This window comes from Prionailurus viverrinus, chromosome X (assembly GCF_022837055.1).
Source record: "Prionailurus viverrinus isolate Anna chromosome X, UM_Priviv_1.0, whole genome shotgun sequence".
In the NCBI taxonomy this organism is placed as follows: domain Eukaryota; kingdom Metazoa; phylum Chordata; class Mammalia; order Carnivora; family Felidae; genus Prionailurus; species Prionailurus viverrinus.
Window position 1 is genome coordinate 21,769,734 of NC_062579.1, and position 21,191 is coordinate 21,790,924.

General features: G+C 37.4%; 1 protein-coding gene across 1 annotated transcript in view; it reads left to right on the plus strand.

Moving 5' to 3' along the window:
• IL1RAPL1 (interleukin 1 receptor accessory protein like 1) overlaps positions 1-21,191 on the plus strand; it is a 678,538-nt gene that overhangs the window by 11,567 nt on the left and 645,780 nt on the right. Inside the window, exon 3 of the mRNA XM_047843240.1 lies at positions 14,343-14,622. Within this exon, the coding sequence (XP_047699196.1) occupies positions 14,343-14,622 (280 nt within the window). The remainder of the gene's footprint in view (positions 1-14,342; positions 14,623-21,191) is intronic.

The following is a 21,191-nucleotide window of genomic DNA, read 5'->3' on the forward strand; positions in this document are numbered from 1 at the left end:
TGGACAGACCCCCATCATAACAGATACATGATTACACATATAAATGTAGATGAACACCCAAACAGTTGTGTGTAAAGCTAATACGTGTACAGCCTATTAGGTATTATCATAAGACCTCTTCTACAGTGATAAAAATAGACTTAGCATCACTAAAAAATAATTAGCTCTGATATTTTTTTTTAAATTCTCACTTAAATTTACTTGAGCAGTATACAAATTGTGCACTTTTGTGTAATTTTCTCCATAATTCTTGCACTGAGTTAATCAAATAGACAATAAATCTGTGATATCATTAATATGAAAGCAAATGCATATTAAAACACAGCAGTCTTCATTCCCATTTCTTTTGAATGTTTCCCTGACGTTATGAGATTTGAATGCCCAACAGAGCTCACAGTATGGAAAAGATACACAGATGTACTTTTGTTGCACTGACCAGACAATGCAAGCAATGGCATTCTGCTGTAAACACCTATAATAAAGGCAAAAAAAAAAATCCATTTGTAAGATAATAAGCAAGTCTTCTACCCCAACCATACTTGCCAACTTCAACCTCAAAGTTGCTTCTGCTCCCTATTTTCATTGAAGATGTCACAATCCTGTTGGGAATCCTGGTTTGAAATGGCAGCCATTCTTGACTCCTTCTTCATTTCTCCTGTCTGATTAATCTCTCCATCCTATTGATTCTACCTCTATAATTTCCCTGACATTTCTTTTTCATATCATTACCCATTTCTTTTCTTCACCTCTACTATTTTAAGAACTTTCTAATTGGTCTCCTTGCTCTAAGCTGAGTTCTTTGAATCTGTCCTTGCTAGTGCCATCTTCCTAAACTATAGATCAGATGATACTACTTCCTTACCAGATATTTCCTGCTGTCTACATTGACTAGAGTAGTGGTTCTCACAAGTATCGTCTTAGAACCATCACCTGGTAGCTTTCTAGAAATCACATTCTTAGTTCCTAAGCAACATTTTTCTGAATCTGGAACTCTGATGGTGGAGCCAAACAATCTGTCTTATAACAACTCTTTCAGATGATTCTAACGTATGCTGAAATTTATAAACTACTGGGCTACCGGATTAAGTTCAGGTTTCTTGGCATGGTATGTCTTGTCACACCCACCTTTCTGATCTTATTTTCACCAGTGACCCTTCTCCTCCCCATCCCATTACACCATTCTCAGAACCTTACCCTTTATTGCCCTAACAGGGATATCCCACTGAGTTGAAACTTTCTCTTTCCATTTTAACAAGTTTTGATTCGAAGCACAATTCAAATTCCATCTCTTTCTAAATTCTTTTTTATCTTCCCTATCAGATTTTTCTTCTCCGTTAATGTACGTGAAAAAATGGAAAAGAGTTCAGGCTTGAAATAGAACAAACCTCTTGTTCTGTGTTTCCTCAGCAGTGCTCTCTTTACTGTTGAAATGTCTCCATTCTGCTTTTTCTTATTTATACTTATTGACATGTCTTTCCTCACCAGAAGATAATTTCTTCAAAGTTAATACTAGTCTCAGTGCTCTTTGTTGTATGTAGAACAGTGAGTTGCACATAGTAGGCAGTCTATATATATGTGAACTCACACGATAGGTGATTTGAATGCTAATGCATGGTTGTTTCATTTGTTCATTGCTGCAAACAATAGCCCATTTGGAATTGCTTTCAATTTTAAAGACCTCTTATAACTTGCCATCTTTACAAATAGAATCCTGGAGTGCCTGGTTGGCTCACTTGTTTTAAGTGTCCAATTTCAGCTCAGGTCATGATCTCATGATCCCTGAGTTCGGGTCCCGCATTGAGTTCTGTGCTGACAGCTCAGAGCCTGGAGCCTGCTTTGTATTCTGTGTCTCCCTCTCTGCCCCTCTTCCACTCATGCTCTGTCTCTCTCTCAAAAATAAATAAACATTAAAAATTAAAAAAATAATAAAAATAGAATTCGTTTCTGCTATATTTTATAAACAAGATGAAAATAAATATGTATCTTAAGCCTTATTACTCTCTTTAAAGCATCATTTGCAGAGTGGGTGTCCTGCCATCCAAGAAGCCTTTCCCTGTGGAGCTAAACTGGGAAAGAGATTAAATGTGATCACTGTATGTTTGGTTTGTTGCTCATCATGTTGATATTTAATCCAGCATCCAAAAAGCATCCCATAGCTATAAAATTCCTAAAACTGGCAATACTTTTTGTCCTATCTCTGTATGCACATATCCTTATCTACGTTGTGGTCCAAATAGAGGGATTTTGTGAATATACAGATGACCTAAGTTAATAGTGTAATAGTATGCCTAATAAATGTAAGACAGAATGCATTGTTTTTAATAAATCAACAAGGATTTACTGAGTTCTGAACTATGTTTAGTTCTATGGAATGAAATTGTTCTGAGTCAAAAATTGTATTGCTTTGCACTATTACAAAGGGAAGGAAAATTGCATAGTGTTAACTTTTTCTAAATTAGTAAGGTTAATTATACCTAGAAACAATAGTTATAAATGATACACATTTCCAATACCAATTTAAGCGAACATTTATTCAGTTGATCACAATGGTAAAGCAAATACAGAAGTGGAAATACCTATGGATTATAGAATTAGAGATATATTAAATTTAGGTTGATGGATGATGATAGGCAGATAGATGACAGATGATAGATGGTAGGTAGATACAAAGAAATAAAGGAAGGAGGGAAGAAAGAAGGATAAAAAAGAAAAAAAAAGATAGAGATAGGCATGAATATAAAGTCTCAATTCTCAAAGTATTAATAGTTCAGTGATGAATGAAATACATGTATGCAAATATTAAACCAATATGATTCATGTTAATAAAGTATGTTAAATAGAGAACCCAGAGGGGCCTGGGTGGCTCAGTCGGTTAAGCGTCTGACTTCAGATCGGGTCATGATCTCACAGTCTGTGAATTTGAGCCCCGCATCACTCCCTGTGCTGACAGTTCAGAGCCTGGAGCCTGCTTCGGATTCTGTGTCTCCCTCTCTCTCTGCCCCTCCCCTGCTCATGCTCTGTCTCTCTCTGTGTCAAAAATAAATTTAAAAAAATTAAAAAAAATAGAGAACCCAGAATAAACAAACAATTGAAAGAATTAAAAAAATCTTTAAAGTAAGTTGAGAGTGCTCTACCCTTAATAGATGAACCATATGCATCAAGGTATTACATGTCTATCAATTCCTTATGCTCAGAATAATAACAACAAAAAGAATCCAGATTTTCTTGAGTACAGTGTGTGTCAGCTTGTGTTCACCCAAACAGTGGGGCTTTTTCTACTCCTGTTCTGTGTGAGAACAGAAAAGAGAATATCCACTATATTTCAGGTACTGTGTTAGGCACTTTCTTGTGTCATTTTGAAACATGAAGAAAAGAAAGATAAAGATTCAAAGACAATATGAATCTTAAGCAGAAGTTACTTCCATGTGAGGCAGGAATAATATCCAACACAGAGAGATGGGGCTTTCAGGTTCACTGTCAGAAAATGGCATGTAGAAAATTACCCTAAAACATTGATAATGTGATCACATTTCGGCATGCAAGGAAGAACAAGCTCTTTGAAGAGTATTTCCCAGGCCAAAGGCAAGTGTGGGCCTTAAAAAAGGTGAAGCCAGAATATTTCACAAGGAAAACTGATTGGTGAGTTTGAACAAGCCTAGAGGGTCAGTTCAAGATTTGACCTAAATTATACCAGCCTAGGATGATTGCAGAACCCCTAGTCCACCTGTTGACCCAGCTAGTACAGTTGAGTCACACAAAGCAAACCGTCCAAGTTCACCATCTAGCTGTTTTCATTGCCATTTACCTGAGAAATGGTTGTTTTCTGGGGACTGCCATCCTTCACTCCCTCCATGACGTGTGGCAGGCACAAACACAAGTCTAGGGTACAGTGAGATTTCCTGTATCAACGCTAGAACAATCCCCCACGGTACTTTTTCAGTGTACAGAAATGAAGGCCCTGAGAGCTTCAGTGACTTGCTTGACTTTGATGTGACTGGGATTTGAACTTGGGTCTGGTTTGTCTAGAGACTGTATACCACCATACATTGCATGCATTTCCCAACTCTATCTTCATTTTAAGCATGCCCATTCAGAGAATGACAGCTAATGTTTTTTCATTGTGAATGAGTCACATACAGATCCCAGAGCCCTTTCTGGTTAAATTATGTTCAGAAGAATTGCATTGTTTTGTTTTAAATCTGTATGTGGAGTATATATATGCCTCTCTTTTCTTTACCAGCCAATTTGATTATCCAGGAAAGCTCATTCACTAATCAACCTGAATTCAAATATGTACTGAGTTCCCCTAAAATTCATGCTTTTCCTGGAGTCTCAAAATGCAAAATTATTTGGAAATAGAGTCTTGGTAGATGAAATGAATTACAATAAATTCATAGTGGAGTAGGGTGACCCCTAAATCCAATATGATTTGTGTCATAAAAACAGAGGAAGTACACAGACACAGAGAGAGAATGTCGTGTAAAGATGAAGGCAGTGTTGGCAGTGTTTTATCTCCATGCCAAGGAGCTCTAAGGATTGCCCTCTGTCACCAAAAGTTCAGAGAAGGACCTCAAGCAGATGCTCCCTTAGAGTACCCAGGAGGAGCCGGCCCTGCTGATACCTTCCTTCCTGACCTCTAGCCTTGAGAGCTGTGAAAGCATAAAGCATTTTACTTTTTACAACTGTGCTAGGAAAGTAATATGCAATGTTTAATGTACATGGCAACGATGGTTTAAGGGAGACTTGAGTGTGGCCATGCGAATGTATGAGACACCAGCCACTGAAGAGTGACACTGCCAAGAGGAGACAAGAAAATGTACAAAGGAGTTCCTCCAACATCAAAAACAAGTGGTACTGCATACTGAGTAGCTCTCTTCTTAGTTTTTACCTTGTCTCTGGAAAATGATGATTACTCTTTGCCTCTTCCAGATGAGGAAAGGCCCTGGATGGTCTAGCCATTCTCTTTCCCAGTTACTTCCTCCTGATATCCTAGCCTTTCTGCTCTTCTTTAAACATAGCCACTGCATTCCCATCTCAATTCCTGATGTCCCACAAAATTTGCCCCCTTGATTGTCTGCTCAAATGTTAACTCCTCAAAGAGCCCTTGTCTGGCCACTATATTAAGAGCACTGTAGACACTCTCGCCTGTTAGTATGCTTTATTTTTGCTTCCCGACACATATATTGCTATCATTCTTGTCTGTCTTCTCTGAGAGAGCTGGAACTCTGTTTTGTTCACCCCCAGCACCTAGGATGCTTCCTTTCCTACAGTGTGTACTGAATAAATGAATGACTGATGTAACTTGAGGCACAAAGAGGTTAACTGTCAGCTTCCCAAGGCCTCACTGAACTCAAGACTGATTTCTTTCTTATTCTGTTCAGATGAGGTAGCTCAGAAATAGGTCCAAAAGTCTGGAAGAAGTGCAACATGGCATAGTAATATAAAATTGAATTGATTTATGGAAGCAGTAAGACCTAAAAGCACTACATTTGCAAATGTATCTATCCTTGTGCTCCCTTTGGGGAGCATGGCTGGTTAAGAAGGGCTACTATTGTAGTTCAAGAGGCATTCAGGGGACCTTATGGGTCCCTGTTGATCATAAAGTAGTCACCTTATGAGCAAAGATATCCGATGCATATTTACCTTGAGTTATAGAAGGCTCCCTGCTAGTCAGAAGCACAACACTCCTCAAACATAAGTAAGAATGCAAAGAAATGGAACCAAGACTTGGTGTTGCTGACTCTCCTCTAGAACCCAGAAATCTATTTCTCCTTTATTTTCTGAAAATAGAAAAACACAAATTTCTTTTGCCATGGACAAGGGATTTGTTTTATTCAACCAGGAAAAATATACAGAAATATTAGATTATCAAAGAAAAATATATGTGCAGGGAAGACCAAGGCCAGTTTGCTATTCCAACTCAATGATGTGCTGTTTGGGCTTGGCTATGATATTCTTCTCCAGGAAGGATAAAAATCATATCTCTAGCTACTCTAGATTCTTGATACCTGGAAATATTCCAGCATCCCTGGTGACCCCACAGCAATAGGACTGTTGGTTCTGAGCAGCTGTTGACATTGAAAACTGATTTTATACATGCTTTACATAAACCCCTTATTGTTGTTCACAAAGATGGCTTCTCTCCCCTTATTGGATGATATGGACAACTTCTGGGTCACTGTCATTATGTGCTTGTTGTTGGGTCATCAGCAATAACTCTAGACAGCATTTCAAAGAGGGACTGGTCACTCCTGATGTCATCCTATAAAGGAAAAGGTAACAACAGCAGTGAGGAAAGGGTAAATAAAAAATACCGCTATGATTTGTAATGGACCAGGGAATATCATAGGTGAGAAGAGTGGGATTACAAATGTGAAGGACTGCTAGGGTTAAACAAAAGAGGGTCCCAAGTTGGCCAACATATCCCTTTACCAGGCCTCAGGAAGCTTCACAGTCTTATTTTGTCTTTATACCAGGTACAAGCCTAACTGGTTTCCTCACCTGTGGGATGCTTCCCTGTAGAGTGGGTCCAAAGGAAGTAGAAAATTGTGTTAACACAGTCTTTCATTAAAAAGACACTACCAAAATGAATGCATTGAATTATGATGTTGAGTAAAAAGAGTTTGAAATAGAGCAAAATAGGTATACTGGATCCAGTCAGAGACTTTGTGTTGATTAATCATTCCTGTGGCAGATTTTGCCATTCACTTATCAGATATTTATACAGTGATATTTATACTGATGCCCTATTTTTATAAGTTGAGACAAAAATACGTAAACTGTCCTTGGTGTTCGGCTAAGGAAACAGTACATAGAACTAATGAAATCTTAGCATATGTAGTAAAATAGGCACTTCTATAGATGGGTATTATAATTTTTTTTTATGTTTACTTATTTTTTGAGAGACATAGAGAGACAGAGCACAAGTTGGGGAGGGGCAGAGAGAGAAGGAGACACAGAATCCGAAGCAGGCGCCAGGCTCCAAGCTGTCAGCACTGAGCCCCACGCAGGGCTCAAACTCATGAACCGCGAGATCGTGACCTGAGCCGAAGTCAGACGCTTAACCGAATGAGCCACCCAGGCGCCCGTATAGATGGGTACTATAAGAGGAAGCTAGGGGAGAGTTTTGAAAATCTATTTAAAATTTAGTATAAAACCTTAAAAATGTATAATTTGATCCAGCAATTGTATTTATGAGATTCTTTCCCGAGGAAATAGTACTTTTTTTTTTTATTTTTGGAGGGCAAGTTTGTGGAACATTGTATATAAAGATGTTTTTTCACAGAAGTATTTAGAACTGTCAAATCTCGGGGAAAGACTTACAGCCAATTAATGGCAGAAGAGTTAAGTAAATTCTAATGTGGCATTATTATGAAATATTATGCAATTATTGTAAAATATTCAATAAAAATCATGATACAAAATTTTATATATCATCTCAACTGAGAAAAGAAACTGAATAAGCAAAAGGCTAGATTATGAATATTATTCTCTTTTTACTTTCTTATAGGTTCCCTTTTTTCTTTGTAATCGTGAGAAAACATACTTTACAAAAATAAATCCTAACCAAGTACATGCTATACAATGCATGGGTTTTCGTGTATCAGGAATATCTGCCAGAATTTGGAGGCTAAGATAGGATTGAGGGTTAACTACACTAACAGGGTCTTGTTTGCTTTGGCACCAGCGCTCCCGTGATGAAGAGGGAACCATATCTCAGAAGAAATGTGATAACAACTGACCAGGGTCTGTGCCCCCCTGAAAATGACCTACATTGAGAGAGTGATACATGATAACTTCGAGGCTTTGCTAGACAAAGGGTATTCTAGAAATTGGATTTCTGATCATTGGCAGAATCTCTTGAGCAGTATCAATTCTTACCACCCACATAAATCTCTCCAAAGTATTTGAAAAGGCTCTTTCACAGTTGTTACACTGTACATATATTTTACAGGCCAAAATCTGGGAACATTCCAGCCCAGATAAATATAATCAGGAAAACAGAGATGAGGACAAATTGTTGTGTGAACCAGTGCATGCTATAAAGGTTAGCTTGTGTGGTTCTTTGTTGCTGTGATTGATGCTGATAATTTGGGGGCATCTCCGCCAGCGTTGCCAATTTTCGTTTATGAAGTCCATACATGGAAGGAATAGCAGCCAGGGCAGATAAAGTACAGAATTTGCCTAATTAAAATCTAGCCTCAGCCTTTTTGTTCAGTGTCTGTGATAGCTTATGTGTGTGGCCTGTACTGCTTTAAATAAATTCAAGTCTCATTTTTGGGTTTTTCCAGGCATACTAGGGAGAGACACAAATGATGCCAGTGTGACAATACATGCATTTTAGGTCTGTCTGTGAGTCTTTTTTAAAGACAGATAATTACATTTTTTACTGCCTAAAAATTGTAAATGAAGAAATTATAAAAACAGTTCAAGGATCCCACCACTTGACAGAAACGATGTAGATTGTTTTGTTGATTGGGAAAGATATTTCAGTCTATGACAAAATGTATGAGTTGCTGGGTAAAGTAGCATTATTCCTCTCCCTGACTGCTTGTATTCAGTCACCCACTCCTACCAATTTAATCTCCTGTATCTTTCACGAGTCTGCTCCATTTCCCCTTCTTTACTACCACTGCCCAACATCAGACCTTCAATAACATCACTCTCCTGGCTAAGATCTTATATCTCTACCTAAAAATATAACCAGCATAGTGTGTCTAAAATTATTAGACTGGCCCCATCACATAGCTGGTTAAAACTCTTCAATATCTCCCCTTTTGCCTTCACAATGAAGCCAAACATTTATTTACAGCTCATAAAAGTACCTCCATGATTTGTCTTTGCTCACTTTTTTCCTCTAATTTCTTGCTTTTTTTCTGCTTTAAACTTGTTTCTATAGCACAAAGCTGTTTGTAGCAAACAAATTCCTGCAGAATTTGCTACCTGTTATTCCTTTGTCTTTACTTTTGTGTGTACTTCCAAAATAAATACCTGTCTGCCTAGTCCTTGTGTGGCCAGCTTCTTAACTTCTGACAGACATCTCAAATGTTTTCCTTTCATGGAACATGTTCCTGACTGGCCCTGTACATTTCTTAATCATTGCATTTCCACTGTGTGCTTTTAATTTGTCAGTCTCTCCTATTGGCCCGTGAGCTTCTTGAAAACAAAGGCTATGTCTGTCTGTCATAATGTCTCCAGCCCCTAGGACTGAAACTAGGAGGAAGGTAGTTCTCACTAGATGAACATGTAAATCTATGTTAGATCAACTTTCCTAGAAAAAGCCCAAACAGGGTCTTGATGCGCAAAATGTATTGAGCAAATCCTCTTCAGGAAAATCCTAAAAGGGAGGGAGGGAAGCAGAATAGGAAAAGGGAAAGAGCTGAAGAGACAGGTCACAGTGAACTGTAGTCTTGGCATGGTCCACACACAGAGGAGCTCTGGAGCATGAACTTCCTTATAGGATTGTCCCTACTTGATGCAAAGGAGCAGTCTTTTGTATACTCACATCAGGCAGTTGGCATTGGGCACACCCAAGGGGATGTAAATTTCCCAACAGGTGGCCCTCCTCAATACAGGGTAATTTTCAAGAGAAGGAGACAACTGTGAGCTGTTAGCATGAAGCACTCAAAGTAGCTGGAGAACAGGTGCATCAGCTTAGTAAAGGGGATCAGGTTGGGGAATCTATTACATTATTATAGATGTCTTAATCATTTTGTCATTATTCCAATGTACATATCCAAGTGATACTTGAAGACTAATATAATTTGCCCTTTAATAAGTAAACTCTTCTGTTTTCATATTCCATTTTTTTGGGAATGCAGCCTTCAAGCTTGTTACCATGGAAATATTTGTTATAGTGACTTAATTAAAAATACTTTCCCTAATCCCATTTGAATATACTTATCCCATTTGAATATACTTATATTATCCAGTCTTTGTAGCCTTTGTTCATGAAGTGGTACATCAGTATGAACTCCTTGTAAAGGAATTAGTTCTGAATCTTAATTCCATCACTGCCTTTACGTAAATTCCCAGAACATTATGGGTGGCAACAAAAGTGGATGAATATAGTGCTTCCTGCTCCCACTTTATGACTTCATAAAGTCCCATTGACCATGAAGGAATATGTACTATAGAGGGGTTATTGAACTAGAGTATTTCCATGGAACCCTCTCTTCAAGGGATGAGAATACTAATAGTAAACTTTCTGGGAAAGTCTTATAGAAAGGTGTCTTATTCTGAAAGACAGAAAAAACAAAAAACAGATTACATACTGTTGGCCTACCTAATTACCTGATGATAATTTTAATAGTAATTTTAACTTATATAATGGAATTAACATTGTCTAGAAATATACTTTTGGAATGATTGTTTCCAAACCAGCAGAGCTTGTGTGCTGAAGTAAGGAAAAACTGAACCTAACAGTAGCAATTCTGGTCATGAAGAGTTAGGTTTTAAATTATCACTTTTTCTTTTAAGATTTGAGATGTCCTGCTACACAAGATTTAAAAAAATGTTTTGTGGCTGTATAAGAAAAATGTATTCATAAGGAGATGCATACTGAAATATTTAGGGGTGAAATGTCATTATGTCTCTAACTTACTTTCACATGGTCTAAGAAAAAAAATTATAATACAGAGTGACAGGGTGAGTGTGTGTGAATGAGGCAAAATGTTAACGAAGAAAAAATAAATATAACTCTTATGTCATTTAATAAAATGTTTTAATTATTGAAAAAAAGACATAAGCCCATCATTTATTTAAATGTGTTTATCCAAATAATTTGAAAATATATTGAATTATTTCATATTATTTGCAGTCCTCCCCCGAAAAGTATTAAAACATATTAGCAATTTTATACTGTATTTTTGAAGATCATACATTTAGCTTAATGGTAGTAAAACTTCCTAAGCCGTAGATCCTACAATCTCTTTCCATATTACAATGAATATAAGGTGTCTCTGAATTCCAAGGTGCTGTTATTTCATTTCTTTTCCTTGTCTTTTGATGCTCAACTGTTGGAAACTTTTCCTGGTTTATAGTTAAGTACTGAATAATGTTAATTTGCCATAATATTTTTGGATTTCTTTCAACTGTTTTCTGAGTAAGCATATTCTGATAGTGTTAAAATCTCTATCCCCACTGCAACTCTACCTCCATTCTCTTGATTTAATTTGCTACTAAGTTTTTAGCATTCTCTAGACCAAATATTTTTGTTTTTACCTTTAAGCATTTTTGCTTTATCTTACAAATCTTTGGGGATTTGAATAATTTTATCTCACTGTTTATACTGCTATCTTGAAGGTGTTTCAGCCTTTTTCACTGGCAGCAGTGTCTTCTGTGACAGATGGCCTCAGTTACAATAACATGATTCTAGAATTGTATTATAATTCATGTAGTGGTAAAACATGATAATTTCATGCTCATCCCCAGAATTATAACTGTTTAAAATAAAATCCCACCTAGTATTTGTTTCGTGCAGTGGGACAAATATACAAAATAATGGTGATAAATATCACATATAATTCATATAGCCTTGACATCTCTGTTTGTGTACAGTTATGTCATTCTATTAATGTGGTGTGCCAGCCTCACGACAGCCATTGACAGGAATCATGGCGGTAACTTGGGCATTGATATCCACCAAGCTTCTAACTAAATACTACTCCAATACAATTCTTTGATAGCACTCTTAGACTACAATTTGGTAATTGAAATTAAGTAAATAAAAGAACGTTGTGAAATTGAAAATACCTTAATTAGGAAACACAGTATTATGATGGTAAGGAGAATGAATTCTAGGGTCAGACATAGCTGGGTGGGAATTCTGGCACTTACATTTATTAGCTGGTGTTGAGTGTCTTCAGTTGTAAAATTTAGTTTTTAACTTACCCACTCATTCATTCGTTCATTCATTCAGTAAATGTGTGTTGAGCTCCTTAGCAGATATTGTTCCAGGCACTGAGGCTAAGGACATGAGTTAAAAGGACAAAGTCCCTGACCTCAATGGGCTTGCGTTCTACCAGGGAGTTGAAGCAAACAAAAAGCGGGTACGTAATGTAATATGGTATTACATTACGTATGTATAGTACGTATGTTATATAGTATTAAGACCTATGAAAAATATTGGAGCAGAACCTGGAATAAGTGATCAGGGTAGGAAGCTCATGCTTCAGACAGGGTAATTACGAAAGACTTCTAAAAGGAGGTGATATTTGGAGGAGGAAGGAAGGAAGGAAGCCTTGCAGTTGGTGAGAAAGCTTCTCTGTAGAGAGAACAGTTAGTTCAAAAGCCTTAATAGATATTTTTGTGAAGGGTAAATGAAAATTTGTAAACTCAACCATAGCTAAGTGCTCATTAGTTGTTACATATTCTTTTAAGAAAAGAAATGTAGATAACTCCATAGATGATGTGTCTTCTTTCCTCTAATAATGTACACCGTCCTTTTCATCTTGATTTATTTTCCTTCCCTTGAATCCTACGTTATTCATCCTATTCTCAGATCCTTCAGTTTACGCTCACTTTAATCTGTAGCAAGTTAAATTCTTCTTGCAGTATTCAGATGTTACTGCTCTTAGAGGTCCCTCTTTTCTTGCTTCTTGCCATTTTGCTTAGTATTTGTATATGGTGAGTTCTGTGAAATTAACTTACTAAATATTCAACAACTGCACTCTTTAAGCAAGAAATTCACTATTTCGCTATGATGATGATAGTGGGGATGTACCTGTTCTGTGGGGACCTGTTGTTTTGTGTGTGTGTGATGAAAAACTGGTGTCAAGTTAGCATTTGGATGGTGGTGCTCCCAGGAAACCTAGAAAACCCAACAAGCCCCCACCCCTGTCAGCCACATTTTTCACCATGGTTTCTACTTTACGCTTCCCTTGATGTGTCCAGCAGAGCAAAGTGACTGTCTGTCTCTGTGTCTGGCTGTGAAACCAGTACCAGAACTTGACCTACTTTTGTTGCATTTCTTTTTGCCTTATTTGCCTGTAAAATGTTTATTTATGATCTTGTCATTGAGTGTCCAATCAAAGAGATAAACCACACACTAAATTTAACAAGGAAAATTTATATAAGGAAGTATTAAATGTAACAAGGCACTGGAGTGAAGGGCTGGCTAGTAAGAAAGACAGATGTATTAGTCTTCTCAGTCTATCATAATAAATTACCATAGCCTATTTCTCACAGTTATGGAGGCTGAGAAGTGTAAGACCAAGGTGCTGGCTGACTTGATTCCTGCTGAGGGCCCTCTTTCTGGCTTGTAGTTGGCCACGCTCTTGCTGTGTGCCCACATGGCCTCTTATCTGTGAGCCCCATCCCATGGAGGAAGGAATGGAGAGAAGAAGGAAGGCAGAGCCAGATGGAGAGAGAGAGAGAACCTCTCTGATGTCCTTTATAAAAGCACTGATCCCTTTATGAGGGCACTGCCCTCATGACCTCATCTAAACATACTTATCTCCCAAAGACGCTACCTCCAAATATGATCACATTGGGGATTAAGTCTTCAACATGTGAATTTTAGGGCATAAACATTCAGTCCATAGCAAAAGAAAAAAAAAAAAAAGAAAAACCCTAAAAACTAGAGGGATTGCTGATATTTTACCCCTATGGCTGAGAGAACATCCAAGGGAAAGCTGCCCTCCATCCTCCCACCTTCAGAACTGAGATCCAAACCTTATTAGGAAAATACATGGCTTACTGAATGGTAGACATCACTGAGGTGCCATGATGGCAGAATTTGCCATCTGGAATTTGTCAGTGATTCACCTTCTGAAGTACCTGGGAAAGCTGTTCATGGGACAGTGTCTTGGCTGAGGCTCTGTTCAACAATATCCAACCTGCTAACTACTGTGCACTGCAGGAGCTGGATACTGGAGAAGTGGGAGCCAGGTGCTGGGGAAGCCTCCCACACTTCAAGAACCTGCCACAGAAGCACGCTGAAATCAAGGAGCAAAACCCTTTCCTCTGACACTGTCTCTCCAGAACCCTCTACTAACAAAGCTGTAGTGCCAGTTAGCAAAGGAGAAATATTTCAAAGGGCCAGGTCCAGTTTCAAAGAACAGGCAAAAAAAAATGGATTTAGAGTCAATTGCATTGATATAAACTAAGAATAAATAGCAGCAGAAGCACAGTGATGAACATATTGCTTATTAGCTGGGTAAATTACTTTTCACTGCCCTTCCGAGTTGTATCCATTGCTGCATCCTCTGTGCCTAGAGTAGAATCTGGTCAGTAGAGATGCCCAGTCAATATTTGGTGAATGAATCAGGGAATGAATGAACTAATTGCTTCACTTTTTTTCTCTAATGTTTTTGTTTTGTTTCTCTCTCTTTTTACTGTAGCCGATGGATGCACTGATTGGTCTGTCGATATCAAGAAATATCAAGTTTTGGTTGGAGAGCCTGTTCGAATCAAATGTGCCCTCTTTTACGGTTATATCAGAGCAAATTACTCCCTGGCCCAAAGTGCTGGACTCAGTTTGATGTGGTACAAAAGCTCTGGCCCTGGAGACTTTGAAGAGCCAATAGCCTTTGATGGAAGTAGAATGAGCAAGGAAGAAGACTCCATTTGGTTCCGGCCAACACTACTGCAGGACAGTGGTCTTTACGCCTGTGTCATCAGGTATTTTTTTAATCCTATTATTGCTGAATCAATAAATCATAGGCTGCTTTCTTATACTAAAGTTTTGCTGATATCCCTTTCACCTAAAGGTTTTGTCTCAATATTTGTGTGTGTTGCTGCTTTCTCAAATTTAGAACCTAAATCATAAAAAGATGAGATTGGAATTTATATTGAGACATTATTTCTGGCTTATGGAGAAAAGAGATACCATCTGGGTATCTACTTATGTTGCCAGAAATTACTAAAGACTATGAAATAAAATTTATAGACGAGGTGAAATGTTGCACATAAAATGTAAGCAAAGACTTGCAGAAAGGATGCATAGTTTATTGCTAAATGGGTTGTAACATTTTGTTATTGCCCTTCACAGACAAATAGAGCACAGATACCTCTGGTTCACACACATCTGTAAAGATGATTTAGGTAAATGTGTGTATGTGCACTGCAAGACAAAGGCAGCATTGCCATGTTAGGGAATAATAAGGCTGTCTTCCAGATCATTTTGTTAACTAAAAGTGCTGGGTCAATACAAAAATTTCCTGGGTCCCTCAGGGCCAAAGGAAAGTTAATAACAAAGGCTGTGCCTTTATCCACACAGAAACTCATTGCACGTCCATACGTCTTTGTCTCCTTATGAAAGAGACATACGTAGTTTGCTTAATGATAATGCATTGAAACAGTATCCACGTAACACATTAGTAGTTAAAAATCTCAGTTCAAGCATTTAGCCCTTCATGGATTGTGAATCACACCCTGCATGAATGATTGTGGATGTCATTAGACTATAAGAGCATTGGCAAGGCAGGGTACAGGCATATAGAGGGTGTGTTTAAATCTTTGTCTTTTTTTGCATTTTGGTTTGCTAAGAGAAACAAAGCCACATCTAATGCAATAGATTCTCAATTTGGAGGAAGGCTCAGAATCACGTAGTGTCCTTTTCAAATCCAAATTCGACTTTCACTTCTGAAACTCTAATCTGCAGCTATCACTACTCTGTTTGAGGATCCTGCCTGCCTCCACCCCCACTTACTCTTAGAAGAATTACCTTTATGCTGAGTCATGGCCCTGGGTGTGTTAGGACATTAAAATGGGTCAAGGCCACATAAAAGTTAAACAGAAATGTGTCTTTTTAGATCCTAACAACATATAGATTCAAGTTCATTTTGGAAAAGATAAGTGAATGCAAATGGAGTTGTGCTTGGGAAAAGTGTTGAGTGGATTATAAAAGAACAAATGCGTCATTCCTTTGGCATTTGTTCTTTCCCTTAGGGTCTACCAATCCTTTTATGGTCAAACATATCTCTTATTAGAAGTAGAGATTTTCTAGTGGCATTGGTAAATTATTGCCATACTAGTGCCATTAAAGAGTACTTTGTGGACTGACTTTGCTCACTTAACTAATAGTGATTTGATTTAATTTCACTCTGTTTCTTTTTTAAAATAAATCATTATTTCCGATTGTTCATGCATGTAGAGGTGATTCTTCAAGATAGGCAAGTGTGTGTCCTCATTTATCTGAGATTAGAACTGAGCTGGATGTCCACAGTCTAACACTTCATTTCATTATATATTGTTGATGGGAAAATAATGATGCGTTCACATTAGTAATCTGACTTTTTAAAGCCCTGAAGTTGCATTTCTTTGATGTGTTTAAATATATAATGTGACCCAGTGCTCTGAGAAATTACATTAACATGTCCCTGAATTTACAGTTGAAGTAATGAATGAAAGGTTGAAAAGTTGCACAAATAGTGACATTTGCCATACGGAAGGTGAAACTAAAAGGCAAACACCTTAAAGTTTTGTATGTGCAAGCAGTATTCTAGAGAAAGTGATAAACTGCAGAAAGAAGATACTTTTGTTATTGGAATTCAAATATTCCAATTGATTTGAAGCCAGCATTGATATGGCTCCCTCTTCAATTTGCAAAGTAGTACTCAAAATCTTTATAAACGGCAATTTAAATAGCATTGCTTGGTGTTGGCGTGAGGGGAGCCCAAGGCTGACATTTTGGCACATTGTTATCTGTCAGGCGGCAAAACTGTCACCATTGGTTTTTTAAATAATCCACTTGCAAGGAATTGTAGGTGTTTGAAAATGTTAGCTTGTACTCAGACATTGTAGTCTTTCTGATAAGTGTTCTGAGTATTTATCCATGAAAAAGGTTTAACAACAAGGCTTTTCATGTGCAGCTGATTTGTATTTACACCTATATATGTACAGTTAAATGGTGTAAATAATGGAAACACCTAAGGTTACCATCAGCATAACAAGCAAGAGCTTTCCTACTCCCTTCTCTTAGTATCTATCCTGGACACAGTAATGCCACATAATTCTTTGTTGCATGCTTTGTGGCTTTTTCCTCAGTTTTCTCCTTCCAAATTTTTTGTTTTGATCTTACATGAAAGAGTAAATGAAGGACAGTTGTACAACAATTTCCTTTCATTTCCTTTAGAATGAACTTATTTTGTTAAAAAAAACTTAAGTTTTCTTATACTCTTGACCCCCAATTTTTAACCCCCCTCTTCGGTTGTGCACTATTGGCAGTTTCATGAGCAGAGCTAATCAGTGCACATGTGAGTATTTTCATGCCTCCCCAAAATGGAAGTGTACTAAGTTGTTTAGCACCCTATTTTTTTTACTAAAATTTGTATTTTTGAAGTAATTGCAGTTTCATATTCAGTTACAAGAAATACATAAAGAGATCCTATGAATCTCTTATCTTATGTCACTGGTAACATTTTACACAACTATAGTTACAGTCTCATAATCAGAGTTTTGACACTGAAACAGTCAAGTTACAGAACATTGCCATCACTTCAAGGACCCCCCCCCCGTTTTCCCATCTACCTTTCTCCCCCATTATTCCCAATCCCTTGACAACCAGTAATCTTTTCTCCATATCTATTTTTTAATTCAAAAATGTTATTAAATAGAATCATGTATTATATAACCTTCTGGAATTGGATTGCTCACTCAGCATAATCCCTTTGAAATCTATCCAGGTTGTTGCATGTATCTGTAATATGTTCCTGTTTATTGCTGAGTACTGTTCCATGGCATGGAACATTATCACAGTGTTTATTCAGTCATTGAAAGACTTCTGGGTTGTTTCCAGTTTGGGTCTGTTGAAAATAAAGCTTCTTTGGACATTCATGTACATTTTTTGGTGAACATAAGTTGTCATTTTTCTTTGAAAAATGCCCAAGAATGAATTTGGGTTGGATGGTCATTGCATGTGTGGTATATCAGAAACTGCCCAACGAGTTTCCAGAGTACCATTTTACATCCCCACCAGCAATATATGAGTGATCCAGTTTTTCCACATCCTTGCAGTATTTGGTATTGTCGTTATTTTTTATTGTAACCATCAGTGTATCGTGATATCTCATTGTAGTTTCTCTAATGGCTAATGATGTTTAACACATTTTCAAGTGCTGATTTGCTGTCTCTCCTCTTCAGTGAAATGTCTGTTAGGTCTTTTGCCTATTCGTTAATTGAATTACTTGTGTTCTTACTGTTAAGTTTTGAGAATTCTTTGTATATTCTAGATAATAGTCGTTTTTTGGAAAGGTAGTTTGCAAATATTTTCTGACAATCTGTAGTTTATCTTTTCATCCTCTTAACAGGATCTTTTACAGAGCAAAAATTTGTATTTTATTTTTTTTTAATTTTTTTAATGTTTTTTATTTATTTTTGGGACAGAGAGAGACAGAGCATGAACAGGGGAGGGGCAGAGAGAGAGGGAGACACAGAATCGGAAACAGGCTCCAGGCTCTGAGCCATCAGCCCAGAGCCTGACGCGGGGCTCAAACTCACGGACCACGAGATCGTGACCTGGCTGAAGTCGGACGCTTAACCGACTGCGCCACCCAGGCGCCCCAAAAATTTTGAATTTTAATGTTCACTTTATTGTTTTTTCGTTTATGGATCATAGTTGTGATGTGAAGAACTCGTTGCCTCTCTACCTGAAGGTTTTCTATTATTTTTTTAATTAATGTTTCTGCCAGAAATTCTATTGTTTTACCTTTGCTTGTGATCCATTTTGAGTTAACATTTGTGTAAAGTGTAAAGTTTATTTAGGTCAAGTCCAGTTTCTCTGGCACCTTTGGTTGAAAAAGGTATGCTTCCTCCAAGGACTAGTCTTTGGATATTTATTCCAAATCACTTAGGCATGTTTGTGTGGTCCTGTTTTTTTATTTCTCTTCTACACCTTTGATCTGTATGTCTAGCCCTGTGCCAGTACTTCTGTGTCTTGGTTAGTATAGCTATTTAGTAGGACTAAATATCAAGTAGGGTGACTCCTCCTACTGCAGCCTTCTTTTTCAAGATTGTTCTAGCTATTGTAGGGCCCGTCCCTTTCAAAATAAGTTTTAGTATAAGATGGTCTATGTCTACAAAAAAAAAAAAAAAAAGGACTGGAATATCGATAGGAATTGCATTAAACCTATAAATCACTTTGAGGAAAATTGTTATCTTTACGATGTAGAATCTCCCAATCTATGAACTCAGTAGATCTCTCCATTTATTTAGGATTGCTTTTTTTGATTTCTTCATCAGTGTTTTGTAGTTTTCAGCATACAAATTCTGTACACATTTTGTTAAATTTATACCTAAGTATTTCATTTTCTTTGGTGTGTTTGTAGGTGATAGTATCTTTTTAATTTCATTTTGAAAATGTACATTTTTAGTAATGTTAGAAATGTCATTGGTTTTGTGTAATTCCTTTCTGAAAATGTTGTTTTTTCAAATGACATACCTGTAATGTGTTCTATCAAGTATCTAGTTCCTTTGCACAAGTCTTTTTTTTTCCTTTTATTTTTCAAATTTTTAATTTAAATTCTACTTAGTTAATGTATAGTGTAATATTGGTTTCAGGAATAGAATTTAGTGTTCACCACCTACATGTAACACCCAGTGTTCAACACAAGTGCCCTCCTTAATACCCATCATCTTTGCCTAAGTCTTGATGTTCTCTTTAGAGACTAGATAACTTTTCTCATTGAAAGTACAAGTTAAGCATCTATCATAAGGTACACATACTTGGAGAAATCCATTTATTCATCCCGAAAACACACATCTATTGATCATTAACTGATATGCTAATGCTAGGGTTCAAACAGTAAAAAAAATTGTTTTTATCCTCCAGTAGTAGATTACATCAGAGAAAATAAGCATGCAGGAGTTACAGATACTGTAATCACATTATAGAGCACAGTGGAGTTCCACCCAGATGAAGTAGTCCTGTTCCTTGCAGTCTTCCACATCACCACTAAAAAGGCTGGAAATAACACAACAAATAGGCATAGGAAGTCTGTGAAAGGTGGGAAAAAGGATTGTCTGGGGACCTCAGGACTTCAGGAAATGGCATGACCACCCTGTTTCACTTGCCCCACCAGAGGATGTTGACAGGGCCTTCCAAGGTGTTGGCCTCTTCCATCCTCTGCCTGGCAGTAGCAGGCAGCAGTGATATGATCCCCCTGAAGTAGGGTCAGACATCTGAGTTGGGGGCTGATCTTTGATCTTTTGCCTAGTGAAATTAGGCTAGAATTATACATTGCTGCAAGAGTAATGTCACTGGGATCCAGTGGCAACCTGAGCCTCCACCCCCATCCAGCAGTAATGAGGAATCCATGCGGCATTGTGAGGCAGGACTAGTCACTGCTAGACTTCATCCCTTTTTCGTGGTATCAGTGGGGATGAAAGAAAGTTTCTCCCTTAAACAAGGCAGATTGAGGTGGTGAGAGATAGGGTTAGTTACTGTCCATTTTCCCATCATCCCTTCTGTATTGTCAGTGGGATTCAGCAGGAAGTGAGCTTACTCCCCGACTGGAGATAACAAGACATTGTGAATCACTGACACACTTTCACCTGGAAGGTATGAGCATTGCTGAGGAAGTAGCTGAACATACATAAGCTTTCAGTCCTCATCTTACATTTCAGCAGGAGGATTGCCTGCTTTAAAAAAAGATTAAATAGTATCCAAATTTTCATAATATCTAAAATGTGTAGAAAATAATAAAAAAAAAACCTCTCACTGGTCTTACGATGAGTCATGAAAATTGCAACATGAATGAGAAACGAAAACAGTTACTAACACTGAGATGAATCAGATGTTAGAATTATCCAACAAGGATTTCCAAGGAACCATCATAAAAATATTTCAGCAAGCAACTAAAAAAAAACTCTTGAAACAGATGAAAAAAATTGAAAATTTCAGCAAAGAAAGAAAAAAAAAACCAAATTGAATTTGTGGAACTGAAAATTACAGTAACTAAAAACTCATTGGAAGGGTTTTATAGTTGAGTGGAGATGATAAAAGACAGCTTGACTTCTTTGTTATGGTATGAAAATTTCACTTGCAAGGGCCAAAGAACTTCAAATTGCCAGATCCTCAGGCCTTGCTTGGTTTCCTTAACACTGATTTTTATCACTTCTGCTCTTAGTTCTCTGATAGATAGCTCAGTAAATTTCCTTAGGATCCTCTTCCTTTGGAATTTTCTTGAATGCTGGTGTTTACCAGAGTTTTGTTTACACCTTCTTCCCTTTATCCTTCTACATCATTTGTT